Raw genomic sequence first — 16058 nt, 5'->3', positions numbered from 1 at the left:
ACCGCAAATGTCTCTCGCTGGACAATGTATTGATTATGATGATGGTTGACCATAGAGGATGATCGACTCACTATACAATTATTTAACAATAGTGAGATTTTTTTTTGAGAAACAAATTGATAAATAAACTCATGTATATGCGACCTAACAAATTGAACTAGCATTTTTTATTTTTTTATCAAATTTATGCACACATTAACTTATTTTACACCACGTATTATGTTGTATTGCGTATTGGTCACTCCTTGATACCTTGTATGAAGTTATTTAACTTCAGTTGCGGGGTTGATGATTCGAAAACCGCTGTATTAACATATCCCAAGCATGCTCGATGGGATTTAGGTCAGGTGACCTAGACGGAATTTGTAAGGTATTATTAACCAGCGTTTCGAGACGATGGAGCATAATTCCTAAGCAATGCAGACGAGCATTTTGTTAACAAAAAGTTCTCGTCCATTGACCACATTGAAATGTGAAAAATTATTGAAATATTCTATGATTTCGTGGAACACATCGATACCAGATGGGAACTCGGCGATCATTATTGTATAGCTCAATTTTATTTCATCTGTAAAAAGTATAGATTTTCATTTTTCTGTTAACTTATGGTCTTTGTGAACAAAACCTTTATATCCCAAGCATTTCCTTATCATATCTGAAGTGGTTTGAGTAGTAGTTGACCAACTAGTTGCGAGGAGGACGTTGGAGGATATCTGCTGCCTCTCAATGGCAAATATTGGTCTTCATTTGCGGGAGTATTCCTTGGTCTACCATTCCTTAGTCTTTCTGAAGTAAAGCCAGTTTGATGAAATAGACCACGTAAGCGGGAAATAACACTATGTACAACATTGGATCTATCTGCGATTTCGATCTAATTGAATCCAAATTCAAACTTTCCAATGGTTCTAATCCTCTCATCCTGAGTTAATTTACCTTTAAGCATGTTATCTGAACAAATTTCGACAAATACCCAACATATACTACTGAAATTATATACTAAATACATATTGTATTGACTTCTTTAAAAACGTACAAAGTTTTCTTTTTGCTTTAAATTACATAAAAATTAATAAAATAATCATGCCATATATACCATCTAGTATAATCAATGTGTACCTATTTTAATTCAAAAAAAGTTTAATCTTCATATTTTTTGAACTTGAGTTTAGTTGTGTTTCTAAAATTAAAAATATTTTAAAATAGCTTTTACTATTATTGTTTATATATTATATTGTATGATTTCATAAATTAATATATTTGAATATTCTCTATATAATTTAATATACACAACCTCTTCAATAACAATACAAACATAATTTTTGGAGTTGGCACTCATTCAAAGCCACAACCATAATTTTACAAAAACATAACTAAATTGTCACAAACAGCTTTGTCTGTACGGCCAAAGTACTTAAATAAACGACGTCATGGCAGTGTTTGAGGCTGACTGTGTCCCGTGATCCTATACATGACAATTTGGTATGTAAACAGGTACATGACGTTCCAGGAAATGGGCTTTAAATGGTAGTCGTGAGTGATTTAAAGCTTTGTACTGGGTGAGGACGACTGATTTACACATACTAAACGCGGGGACTTTTCTGGGCGAATGTGTGTTGACTCACTCTCGACTAAACTTTATTGTATTTTTATTGGCAATTTTCCCTTTTCAGCTCATTTCCTGGATTGTTGGGATTTTTGTTTTCTAAGAACATTAGACCTTTAAACCGAGTGAAAGAAACGCCTGTAGTTAATAATTGAAGCTATTTCGTTTCAAAGCTTTGCTGAGATATTTGCCACAATTGAAAATTATACTTATATGAGATCTACTGATAATATTCGTATTAGCTTTGGTACTAAAAGGATTTGATTAAGAAATTTGTTTTTTGAAACTCGTCACAAATATAATTTATCCATATACTATAAAATATCAAAACAATTATTTTTTTAAATTAAACTGCATTGTATTTAAAACAAGGTTATCTACATTGTTCTAAACTATCAATATATTTATCCACACATATCCATTTTTTTTCTATTTAATCCTTTTTTTTGAAATTGTGAAACTGAATTTGTAACGTAATCATCAATCTATCATACGTGTACAAAATATTCTGTGTAAAAATGAATATTCTATTTGATGTATATATAGGAATTTTTAATTTCCTTGTAAATGGTCGAATTTTGCTGCGTTATGTTAGTTAATTGAATATTCATATATTTTTAATAGTGAATATTTACCTCAAATACTGCATTTTTTCGATATTGGTTTTCGATTTATTGAAAGTTATGATTGGATTTGATTTGTTAGTAATAAAATGAGGTATAATTAATAAAAATTACTTATTTATTTTGTACATATTACAAATTTATTATATTTCACTAAACTTTATTTTGGCTTAAAGGTTAAAGTTCAATTATAATTATGATTTTATAGAGTTTATATGTATTTTAATCTAAGCATTTTTGACATTACTCCTTATATATTTAATAAACATAAAAACAAATAACATGATTATTAATAACATATTTCCAAAGACGTATATTGTGGATTTGAACACCCTTATTCGGTTCAGTCTTATTTTATATGTTATTTATCACATGACGTGGCGTTGATCGACAAGAAGCTACGATCAGAAGACAGTTTCGTTTCCTGCTAGACGTTCATTGTATATACCCAGGCTTCATGCAGTCATTGGAATCAATGTAAGTTTCTCTACCATCAGAAGAAACTTGCATGAATCTGGTCTTAGAGCCAGAAGACGTTTTCGACATTCTCCGATGAAGAGGAACTATTGGTTTGCCGCAGAGCATGGGCCATCGATCGATAGCCTATGGCCTATAGCTGAATGGCGTAATTGTTTGTTTACAGATAAGTTTAAGTACACATTATATTACTCCAACTGTTGCTTTTGGAGGTGGTTCTGTAACAGGGTAGTTGAATATTTTTAGAGATATACGGAATTGCTCATATTAAACCGAGAAACTGGGACTAACTTTAAAAACACATATGCATACGAAACCACCAGCCTCAAAATTTGGAGGAGCTTGCTTCTGGAGAAGTATGTATAGTAGCTATTGATCAAGAAATTTATTCGTTTAGTAACCTTGAGTACGCCAAGGAGAGTAAAAACTATTTGTAAAGCAGGAGGGAACCGAACAAAGACTGATTGGAAAAATGTAGCGGATATATTGTTTTTAATTAATTTTCATTTATTAATTTCCCAAGGAATTTGGTGATATCAGTTTTATTGCTGGGATAAAAGTATGCTTGTTTATATGCAAATGTGTTTAATTTATATGGAATCAGCAAATATATTAAAAAAATAAGATTTAATAAACAATGTAATATTCTACATAAATTAAACAAAATTGCATAAACACTCTAAATCTGCATTACAACAGCACTGATTTTCTGATTTTTTAAATAATTCATATTATTCCCTCCAAACGATGCTCAGGGCAGTTTAAATACATATTAATGTAGATTTATTTGTAATCGATGATATTATGGTGTCAGTGATCTAAACGAGAGCTAAATAAATCTCAAACTAAATGTAAGTTTGGAGCCCGCATAGACACCGTAAAGTTAAATTTTAAACGCGCCAATTTATTTAGAAGATCCCGTCTGAAGAAATACTTGTTTATGAGCCGCAGAAAATTAAACGTCTGCAATGTATTAGGCAGTAAATTATTCTGTTGACACGGCACATCTGAATAGTGCGATAAGTAAACGTTGCGCGTATATAGAATGGAAATAAAGACAGACCACAAATGTGAATGCAAACTTGCAGAATGTGGAGATAATATCTTTACGTTGACAGCGAAATTAGTGCATGGTGCCAACATACTAAATAAGTAACATAAATAGAACAGCCAGTTTAAGCCTCTCCTATGCATTATCCAAATAATGTAATATCGTTACTTTATACTTGATATATTTGCTGTCGAAGAGTGCGGTGAATGTACTCATTGGAATAATAAATTTGACGCCAAGCTGCCTTATACTGCTACCGAAATGCATAACATTTTAGTCTCTCGCCTCTATAATTTAGTCAATTCAAATACGAACTCAACTAATACCGGCATTCACTGAATCGTTGACAAAGAGCATGACCTAAATTGTAGTTAATACGGGATCAATTTACTTATTACATTTCTGTTAGCTATCCCGAATTCTCTATAAATCTAGTAATTGTATCATAAGTAAACAATCAGATTCAGCTTATTGGTGGTATTGAATGATCTGGATATCTAATGAAATTCTAGATTACACATCAAAATTAAACAGCATTTACAACGCCTGAATTTTCCATGTAAAAATTCAGTAGAAACAAGCTCTGGCAACGGTCGGAAACCGTTTCGATCGTTGTTTGCTTCTTTATTTATTGGCGTCCTTAATCAATTTCACACGTGATACAAATGCGATGTCACCGTGGGATGGACCGCAGATCGTCCGCGACCATTTTATGCTGTGGGTCCTTTTGTTAAATGGGTCGGAATGTTAATTTATGGTCCTGTGCTGGCTGTCTGAATAATGTGCATAATTGTACGTACCGATATACGTGTGTATGTATGAGAAGCTTCCATAGCGGAAGCACTATTGAAGTAGACTAGGCGAGGATTAAGAGGAGCTATAGAGGAAACTGACAATTTGTTTGTTTTTAAAAACATTCATAAAATCTAATTTTAGATAATTTCATGAACATTATTCTCTAAGTCATGAAACTTTTTAGTAAAATTCAGCAAATTGTTTCAAATTTATGACAAAAAGACTGCGGGAGTGTTTTTGCTTGGAAATTACAGGAACTTTCAGTGTACTAAATTATTTTTCTCAAGGAAAATGTTCATTTTTTATAAAAGTAATAATGTTTCGTATTATTTTAGTTAAAGCAAATTTTGTCCAATAACGACAATAATATATGTTATTGTGTTATTAGCAAAGTAACAACATTTACAAAATTAATTAATTAATTTAATTAAAACAAGTACTAGTGAAATATTTTTGTATGTTCAACACTTTTAATCGAATGAATTATAAACATTTCAAGCTATGATAAACCAAAATAGGATACATAATGGAAATGTTATGATTGAAAGAAAAATAAACAAATATTTTTAATTTACTACTAAATTTCGATTGAAACTTTTACGTTTTCTATCAGACTATATTAAGTGAAACCTTTCATATTATTCAACATTTTGAGATTTTTTGAAAGGGAAACCAAATGACAAAAATAAAATAATACTTAACTTATTAGAACCTGGAAATTTCAAGTTTTTCGAAGCTACCACTTGCTTATTTCTCTAAATTTTTATTAATACAGGAAACGACTGACTTATTTTACTCTAAACTCTCAGCAGGCTCTACTTGTTTTTCTTGGCCTTGGTACAGTGCATGATACAGTACCACTCATATAATTATAATAAGCAAAAGACTTGTGGACCTGTGAATATTCAAATATATTACTGATTAAAATAAAAGATGTTGAACATATTTTTTAAATCTATTTGGTCTAGGAAATTCACCTCTTCTCATTATACAACGTAATGATTTAATGAAGGTCTTTCTGAATTACCTACTTAAATTAATGAACTTTTTGATAATATCTGAAATCTATTTTTCACGAAACAGATACAGTGTTTTCTTCTTCTTTATATCACAACATTCTGGTTTTTTAGGTCATGGAAAGATACATGATTCCACTAAATAGTTTAATTGAGGTTAATTCTCGACGCAGATTTAAGTGAACGTCCCAAAAATTGATACACGAATTACTTTAAAAAAGAAAGACAAAATTTTTATATTTCAAAATATAGTATATTTTTAAACCAGCGTCATAATGTATCAAAACCGTGTTCCTATAGATCTACCTTCTTTTAAATGGTTCTAAAGTTTTTTCGTATCCATTCACATTTCACAAATATTATATATATTTTTTTCGGTGAAAACCTTAATTTCCGAACCAGAAATGGCATAATCTCCTCCTCAATAGAAACTAGATCCGATGTTCTATACTGGTTGCCATTCAGTCCAAGTTCAATTGTATGGCCGCCATGCCACGGTTATTTATTGCCACCGATTTCAAATTTTGCACAATATGATAACTACACAATAAAGTCGAATAACAGTGTGTTTCACGTTTATGCCATTAATTACGGCCACTGTTGACCAGACCGACTCAATTATTTAATTGACGTTCCTAGTTTTTATTTGAGCTATTTGGTTGGATGAATGGCGGGGACGTTGCACAAAAGCCGGGTTTGAATAAATAATATTTTATCGAATTCGGCACGGTATTAGCACTTGCATAGTGGCGCATACTGTTCCTTTTATGTTTTTATTTAGAATAATCCAGTACATAAATATTTTATTTTTAATTCTGTTTTCAATGAAATGACGAGTTAAATTAGAAAAATAATAACATACTGCAAATTGAAATGTGTCTTGGAACATAATAATATGAATAAAGTACCTACCTGAATACCTTTCATAGATATACAGATATTTGAAGAAATCAGTAAACGAAATATTTTCTTGTATACTAAGCAAATAAAAATGAATTAATTGACTCATATAATTACAGTGTGTTTAGTTAGTTATTCTAACAAGACAAGTTTGCTCAAAAATTTATTAAATAACCTCCAAATTTTTAGTGAAGAGTACTAGACCATCATAAAGTTCGGATCTAAATCCAGTTGAAAACTGGTGGAATAACATAAAGCCGCGATTAAAACACAATTAAATATAAAATTTATATAAATTGTGGTTATTAATTAATATATTCAAGGTCCGTCCATGTGTCATTCACATAAATAATAAATTTAAACAAAAATTAATTAAAATATAAAATATAGTTTTTAATAATATTGTTTGAATTTGATTTGCATTGTTGTAGGATTCTTTTGTCCAAATTGTGTGATTTTAACATCGGAATATTATATTTGTTTAGAAATTAATTTTAGTTTGAGACTCATCAATATTAATATAATATTGTAGTACAAAACATTTTATTATCCTTTAAACATATTATCTGAATGTATCAAATAAAATTTAAATTTACTTTTATAAACTTATTTTAAAATGTAGCCATAAATTTGCTTTGCTGACAACTGAGAAAGTTAAAAATTATATTTTTATAATAATTTAAAATTATTTTGGATTAATGAATATAAATTAAAAATTTTAATTTACATTTTAAAATATAATTAATTAATTTACTTAAATGTAATATCATAATCTAAAATATAGTTTTAATTAATTTAGTCCAAATTTGCAGAACAATATTCAAAAGTTTTCAATAAGCAAAAGCATGAATTATTAATTTTATTTTATTTTTAGTGAACTTTTTATGTAGCGAAGAAGTGTGTCACCACATATAGTTCAGGGTCATACTACTTATTTATTCGATACTTTTTTACTTCCAATATTATAATTTATCTTTAGTTTTAAAATCCATTATAAATGTGTTTATTTTGTGTAATTGTCTAACAGCTAAACTTAAATTGACATCAATACTCCCAAAATTATAAATATTTTTTATATATTGTGTTTCTATATGTATGAAAATGCAGTGTGACACATTTTGAAATACAATTATGATTTATTATCATGAAATTTTTATTAATATCTTTATAAAATTCGTGAAAGATTAATGTATCCTGTTCGGAAAACTAAATTTAAAACCTTGTAATTAAATTTAAAATTCTAATTATCAGTAACAACTACTATTTTGTTTTCTCATTTTTTGAGAATCTTTTATATGAAAAACTGCTCATAATTATTATTAAATTTAATTTCAGTTATAATTTTAATATGCATAATATTTATAACATGAATTTTTGGGCGGTATTTAAACTTTTAAATAATAGTAGATTTAAATTATGTATATGTTAATTTATTTATAATATATTTTATGTATGTTAATCAAAAAGAATAAACGATATAAAATAAAAATATAAGACAATAGAACTAAACAAATAATGAAAAATCAACAATACTTACATTTCGTTTCGATTGTTTCATCCATATAATGTGCATTTGTGTGTGCATTTTGCATCATTGAATGACACTGTTTTGGTGGAAAGAAAACTAATATTCATAAATATATTATGACTTATCAAATTTCTTTCAGTTTTTGACAATTTGGATTTTTTTAAATAAGTAATATTCCAAATATCATTTTAAATTTTTAAATGATTTAGTTATAAATAATTTAAGCAGCAAAGGACAAGATTTGATAAAAAAATAGATAATGGAGAAAAAAAGTCTATAAACTCGGTAAACTGTTCCATTTTTATTGTTATTTATAGATACAATAGTTTGTTAAAATAGACATTTAATACTGAGAATGTTTTGTTTTGTTAAATATATTCTTATTTTTTAATTCATTTGTTTTACATTAATTTTTTTAACGAATACGATATGGTAAAAACGTACGATATGAATATAATTCTTAATTACCAACATATGATAATTGAGTAAAATATCTTTTAGAATAAATATATTAGAACTAGGATAACAATTAGATGCTGTTATACGAATTAAACAATAACTATAAAAAAGTTGTATACACTAATATTATATTCAAAATACATATCGTGAACACAGCAATAATCTTAATTTGTCAAAAATTAATGATGCGAATTATTTTTAAATACTTTTAAATATGTGTATAATAATTTGTACATAACTTATGTTATATTTTTTAAATATGTGTTATTTCTTCGGTTAGCCACATTGCTAATTTGTTTTGTTTAAGATTTAATTTAATCATAAATTATTTTGATTTATTTACAAAATAAATGAAATATCGTGTAATTATTTAAAATAAAATATAAACTATTCTGATTGTATTTAATTAGAGATATGTATATCCTAATTAAGAGTAATTATTAATCATTATTTCCGTGAGTTTGTTTATTTTTTACTTAAGGCAATGTACAATGTATGTGTTACTTTCACTTAATAACTTGTACAAGTTATTAAATTCATCAAAATCCTTTTCTTAGTTTTAAATGTAAGAAAAATGGTCGATTTTCATGTTCATTCGATTAGATTAAAAATATAATTAAAGATTAAACTATTTTCCTTTTATTATTATTGTAAATAATAATAAAGTAATGTAAAATAATGTATAAATAATATGAAACAATTGAAGTAGCAAAATAAATATAACAATTATGTATAAAAAAATAGTAATTTTGTTGGACATTTTAACCTTTTACGTGTCAATAATATTGCACCATATCAATTATTATAACGGTAGTTTAGTGTTTGGATAACTACACTATTTATTTTAATAAATGTATCGATTTATGTGTAGTAGGAAAATACACCTTACACGGTGAAATTTGTTGCAGAGTGATGATTATTGGAAATAGGATAATTAACGTAAAGTTTGTTGAATATTAAATACATATGCGAAGGAAAACAAATAAGTAGATGTTGGCTAAATATTTTCTTTATTTGCTAATTTATTATACAACAACAACAATAACTTTCCTAATTTTATCAAAACGTGAAACTAACAGCAAACTCCAAGATATCTAATTGCAAAGATTTTGCGTAGCTCACAATTTGTTAGCACCGGGATTTAAACTGGAGTACAATCTGAAACACATTTGAATAAACAGTGTGCCCCTATTGGGCCAGTTTGTTCATTGCTTTACGGCACAACCCCGTTTTGATGGGGACGTTTGCAGAAGCGACGCCATTACTTATTCAGTGGGTCACCGGCGGCGTGGACCCCCGTGCGTAGAGGTGAATCGCTAAGCACATCAAACGTGCCATGTGTTTTAAGACACCTTTTCGATACTCAGTTAGCTTTTGACGATATACCGCAGCATGTCAAGATGAAGGTAACCGACATTAAGTATTCAGTGCGACGTTAATGTTTCAGTGAACGGTCCGAAGGACCGCATACGATATTTTTTCGCCGTTGAATAAATACGTTCACTTGTAAAGTGAGATTGATTGATTTTGTGTGAGTTGAATCGACGATGATCGGTCATTTGAAACGGAAACACGATTCTACGATTTATTATGATAATTTTACTTATGTTGGTTTATGTAAATGATAAAAGATTACTTACCTAAAGTGGAAACGGTGATAAGTTTTATTAGCAGATTTTTTTAAATATAACAGGTTTATTTATTAAACAAGATGTCTCTAAAATAGGTGGTTAAAATTTGGGAGTTTCAATAATGAAGAAAATTTAAAAAAAAAATTCTTTTTTTTTCATACGAAGTATGAATTTTCTTCCCTACATAAGAATAGATCTCGCACTAATTTTTTAGCAAGATAATGCCCGTTCACATATTGCCAGGAATACATTAAACTTCCTAGAAGTCTCCCATGTGAATTTATTACTTAGGCTACCCAGATCTTCAGACACCAATCGAACATGTTTGGCATATTATGATGCTTTTTCTCTAAGTTAATATTAAAAAAAAAATTGGAATAAATTAATTATATCTAGATGTTGCGTCTTTTTGCTCGCAGAATATTATCCTAAAATACCTACCTATAATTCAATTTAATAATTTTTTTCTATCAATCTAATGTATTTTAAGATTATTAAGCTTTCCATATTCTTTGAGATATTTCAGTTTTAATGTTTGAACAAAATTAAAGTGATTTTTTATATATTACAAAATAAAGTAGGTATGATGTGATGAAATAAGCCCCGATTGTATTTACGTTATAATCGAATATCGAATAATATCGAATTTTTTAATAACAAGTAGTACTAACTCGATTTTAGCCAGTAAAATAGTAATCAATAATGAATAAAAATACCTTTCTAATTATCACAAGACCACCCTTTCCATTAAAAAAATATAATTGATAGCGCCCATATGTTACTAGGTAATTTGGCACATATCAACTTTATGTCAAAATTGTATGTGGTTTTTATTCGAGGTCGATATCTTGTTCCGTTCAAAAGTAATCAGAGGAGGGAAATTTTTACGACCTCACAGTATAGTACTGAACGAAGTGATGTTAAAGTTATAATATTATTTACAAAATTTAATCTGCATGGAAGTTTATTTCTATGTACAGAAGGATGAATTAAAATAATAATATTTGATGAGAATTGAAAATATTAAAAGACAAGAAAATTTTTACATATATTTGCATATATAACCTAAAAATTATTCATAATTTGGCACCATGATCAATACATATTATTGAGTAATAATAGCCCTTAAATTGATCCTACATATTTACATCGTAGTGATTTACATCGATTCATAAATTGACTGAGAATTTCATAAAAAAAAAGAAAATTACACTTACAGCCTTAACTAAAACCTTAACTATATTTACAAATATGTACATTTTCTTCTTGTCTAAACATCTAGTAAAGTATTTTTACACGATTCTTATACATATAATACAAAAAATGATAAAAATCGTACAGAAAATTGAAAAATTGTGTATTATATTATGTCACAACACAATAATATCACAAATACAGAGTTTTAAAAAAACATTTATAAACAATATATTTTGCTACAATTCATTATTTTACAATTTGTAATTAAAAATACGCACACAAAATACATAGTAGTTGAAAATCGATGTACGTAACTAACCCAAATTGAAAAATTGCATGGAGAAGTGCAGTTAAATCCGAGTATATAAAACGGCATGTAACATTGTAAATTTTTTGAACAGGACCCGGTATTAGCATACAACGGCACTACGATAAATAAAAGGCGTATCATGTAAACACGTTGGTCGACCGCACTGCGAGAACTAATTTAATAGCTTAAACATGCCCTTATTTCGGCATAAGTTAAATCAATAAACCGAAAGAATAAATGGGATTTGCATTTCGGACTATTATTTGGAAAACGAGTTTTTAATTGAAATTTGACTAAATTTAAATAAATAAACGCGTCCTACAATATATGAAGTGCGAATCGAACTGAAATTTAGTGCAATCAAATTCAACCAATCGAAAGTAACGTTTTTGGTGTAACTTTATATTTTTTTTCGCTTCTTTGTAATCATTTTCAGTTGCAACCATTAATAGAAATATGTAACGTATAAAACTTTAATTTTAATGTCGCTTATTGTGGTTAATGTATAAACTGAAAATGTTTCCAGTACATTTTATCGATACGATCCTGAAAGCGGAATGGTTTGCGGAACAATAAAAGTGTTTATTTCCTACGTGGACTATAAAAATGTGAATTGAAGTATGTAATTACACTCCTTAAAAATCGATATTTAAAATTTAAATTGCATTATTTAATGAACAAAAATTGGCTTTGCAGTTTTCAGCTGCGGTTTCGTATCCATTATGTAATGGAGTTGAACATAATCAGGATATTTGATTTAAGGTAATTAAACTGGACGGAAATATCAGCAAGCGCATTGAAAATGTTATTAAAATTTGCATTTACCCACACGTCACATTTTCAAATTAATTTTATAAAACCACATTTTTCATTGTCAAATCAGTTTATTATTTACACTACAAATGCAATGAAACCCCACTCAAAAAAAAAAAAAAAATTATAGACAAACGTAAACTGCTGCATATTTCAAGAAAGTAATACACAGAAAAATATTCCTTTCATGTGCAAAAGTTTATTTTTCAGCCTTTGATGGATTTGAGTCGCAGTGAACTGCAGCAAAATATGTTGTGTCAAACGTTTTTGAAATAAATCTTTTTAATAAAGCTAATAATGGAAAACAGTTTTGTCCTACCAAGATTTCTAGCTACTAATTTTGTTCACATTGTTTTATGGTATCACTTCTTAATTAAGTCTTAGTTATTAAAAAGACCGTGTTGATATTTAAATCAATTTTACTTCGACTTATTAAAAATATCGTTTTATAAAAAGGCTTTTTACAAATTTTTAAGTTTATACACGACGTGAATATACATGTGGCAAGAGCTTGGATAATGTTTAAATTATCATTTTGTTTATTATACGCGAATACGTTAATTGTAGTATTAGTAATTCCACTCAAGAATTGATGGTGAAGTACAATGTAAGAAAAATTTTCCACCATTTTCATTAAGAATTGTACATAACATGCCAAACTGATAGCACATGTATAGACGTGAATCAATCTTCACTAGAAATATCCTCATTGAAATCACGTTGATGGATACGAATTTGAAAAATGGGCCGGGTGCAAATCGAACGTTGCACTGTCACGTCTTATTAGCGACTTCGCGGCGGTTCTTTCACGTGGCTGAAAGCCAGTTTTTCTTTCGAATGATGGATGGATGTGATGTTATTGAGTTTCTGGTAATGCACCAAAACACTGGGCTGATTTGGTAGTTGGTACGCGTCTCGGCGCTCAGTTCATTTGGCTGTCGAACAGGTAAATTCTTCATCAATCTTGCGGTTACACTAATGGCGTCACCGGATTGCCACTGAGCACAAGAGCGAGCCCGATATCAGGGCGAGGAGCAGGGGACGAGCCAGTACCGCCGATGAAAACGCGTCGTTTCCTCTTGACCGGTGACCTCGGGCTGGCTCGGCCAATCCTGTGAAAAAACGGTCTTTAATTTGACTGTTCGATTTAAAATTCCGGTGGTTGTTTCGGTCTTACGGACGGGTTGGACTAAATTGGTTTCTTCAGCCAGCGAGAATGAAAAAGCACCTCTAATTGTTCGAAGCTCAGACGGAGTTTCAATTTAAAAACTGAACTTTTTGTTCTGGTTTGTTACAGCTTCCATATAATGAAAAAAATTATACTAGACATATTAAATTTTATAATGATTGAACACATAGTGAATGAAATAAGTTACTGAAGTTTAGTGAAACTCGTTAACACCAATTTGGGATAATTAGGCCAACATTTCATCACACTATTTATTATAAAATATTTTCAAACACGAATCAATCTTCCCGTTTATAATGATCCTTTTAAAACTGCGACAATAAAGAACATTTTGCGGTTCTTTTTGTGCCTTTATTTCATAAATTAAAAGGGAACAAAACATAATAAAATAAAATGCCATTCCAGCATATGTGAGCTCTAACAATACAATATAATAAAATGGTGAAACGAATTGCTCCTGTTACGTTTATGTTAAAATAAAATCTGTTCTATTTGGGTCTTTTAGGCAGACAAATTTACATGGAAACTGTCTCCCCAATTTTGAACACATTAATTGTTTACTCGTTTAACATGTACAATTAATTATGGTATTTTTACTTACCTCCTACTATTGTGACATGGTTATCATGCGGACCACCTGGTCCTACTTTTATTTCTGAAACAAAAAAATGTCGTGTCGTTTAACACTTTATTGAGCTTGCATAAAAATAACCAAAACCTAAATGGCTTTCACATGTAGATAAATAGTCTGTAATATTTCATACAATTGTCAATACCTTTTATGACAAATACGTCAATTATAATTCACAGATATCGTCTATAAACATTATTAATAAACCTCAAAATTTTATTTATTGACACCTATGAATTAACATGTGAAAATGCTTTCGTATATTCAGAAAACATCAAAAACCAGACCGAGTGAGATCCTACGTGTGGATCAGTTTTCTCCTAGAGTTCCCACATGTCACATTTACGACAGCATCAAACGGGGAGAGCATTTCCGAGAATTCCAAAGCGTTTACAGAGATGTGCTGGTCAAAGAAGCATATCCACAGAAAGAGAAATGTTACAACCTCAACCCGACCACATTTAATTCAACACCGAAAAAAGACTTGATGAAACTTAACCTAAAATCGAACAAAGAAGAAGTAAAAATGGTGAGAATTGATGTTCCTACATTTGGATTGGAAAAGGCCGTACTAGATAACAAGGCTAAAATGGCCGTACCTCGGAAATCATCAGATCCTTTAATTTTCAAACAGAGGGCGCATTTCCAGAAGAATGCATTTTCTAGAGTCGTACCTGCTTATTCGAAGAAGGAAATACAAGCGAAATTTTCCACGAAATCTGTAGGAGAGCAAATAGATCTTTTTAAGGAGGTAAACATTGACAACAGAGGTACAAATAAACAACGAGGGAAGCAACAACGTAGACCAACAACTCCCAGAACGCCCATTTGGCAGAGAAGTAGAAAATCATTATCAGAAAGGGGAAGGAGAATATCTAAAAGTGTCGCATCACATAGCAAATTAGAGAGTCTCACCAATATTAAAATGAAGTATAGGTCAATAGATGATTATTTTGACCAGTTTAATTCCAGAAGTTCTATCGACTGCAGGACGTCCCAAACCACTGATATATCTACCAAGGATAGTACACCTCCAGGAATAGATATTTTAATGAAAACAAAATTTTGGAACGAATCACCTTCGTTTAATAACTCCAAAGAAAATGTGAGAAAAATTAACCAAGACAGTAAAACATTGTTAAAGATATACGAAGAACTTTCTCGTAGTATAGAGGAACACTCAGAAACAGAGAAGAAAGAACAAAAGCAAACAAAGTTCAAAGCTAAAGACATGGGTGACTGTTATAAACCAACCGATGACTTCGATAGTTACCACAACATAATACAGAAATTTGAAAGGCGAGCAAAGCAGAATAATTTTGAAAAAAGATACAAAAATGAAATTCGATCTCTAGAACCTGAATATGCTGAGGATGACTTTAACACTTTGGAAACAAAATCAGATAAACTAATGAGCACTTTACATTCCATTAAACAAGACCTTGAAAGTATTGCCCAGCCGCCCGAACTATCTTCAAAAGAAACCGATGTAAAGTTTACTAAGTTCACTGATACCGGTAAGTTCTTTGGTGGTAAAAAAGGCAAAGTAACACCCTCAGAAGAAACCATAAAGAAAATCGATGAGATTACGAAAAGTATGTATGACGTCGATAAACTTTGTCGCGACATTGACGACATACAATCATCTTCTCAAATGTATACGAAATGGATGGAAGAAACTTCCACCAAAGTGGATTCTTGCGAGACATTTGACGATTACATTACGAAATCCGCTTTTTTGGCCAAAGAATTCAATGTTACTCCCAAAAATGACGCACCAAACACAGAGCTATTTAAAGATGTCAATCTAGCTAACAGCTATCCCGAATTAATGA

At 29.7% G+C, this 16058-nt stretch overlaps 2 protein-coding genes across 3 annotated transcripts in view; both read right to left on the bottom strand.

Moving 5' to 3' along the window:
* LOC109605622 (protein YIPF5) overlaps positions 1-16058 on the bottom strand; it is a 459086-nt gene that overhangs the window by 1638 nt on the left and 441390 nt on the right. The window lies entirely within an intron of this gene.
* LOC109605762 (lachesin-like) overlaps positions 12805-16058 on the bottom strand; it is a 166748-nt gene continuing 163494 nt past the window's right edge. Inside the window, exons 8-9 of the mRNA XM_049964656.1 lie at positions 14194-14247; positions 12805-13515 (exon numbers count right to left, since the gene is read on the bottom strand). Coding sequence (XP_049820613.1) covers positions 13388-13515; positions 14194-14247 — 182 coding nt within the window. The 3' untranslated portion in view covers positions 12805-13387. The remainder of the gene's footprint in view (positions 13516-14193; positions 14248-16058) is intronic.

This window comes from Aethina tumida, chromosome 3, assembly GCF_024364675.1.
Source record: "Aethina tumida isolate Nest 87 chromosome 3, icAetTumi1.1, whole genome shotgun sequence".
In the NCBI taxonomy this organism is placed as follows: domain Eukaryota; kingdom Metazoa; phylum Arthropoda; class Insecta; order Coleoptera; family Nitidulidae; genus Aethina; species Aethina tumida.
Note: the sequence above shows the minus strand (reverse complement) of the source record. Positions and strands in the feature narration are given on the sequence as shown.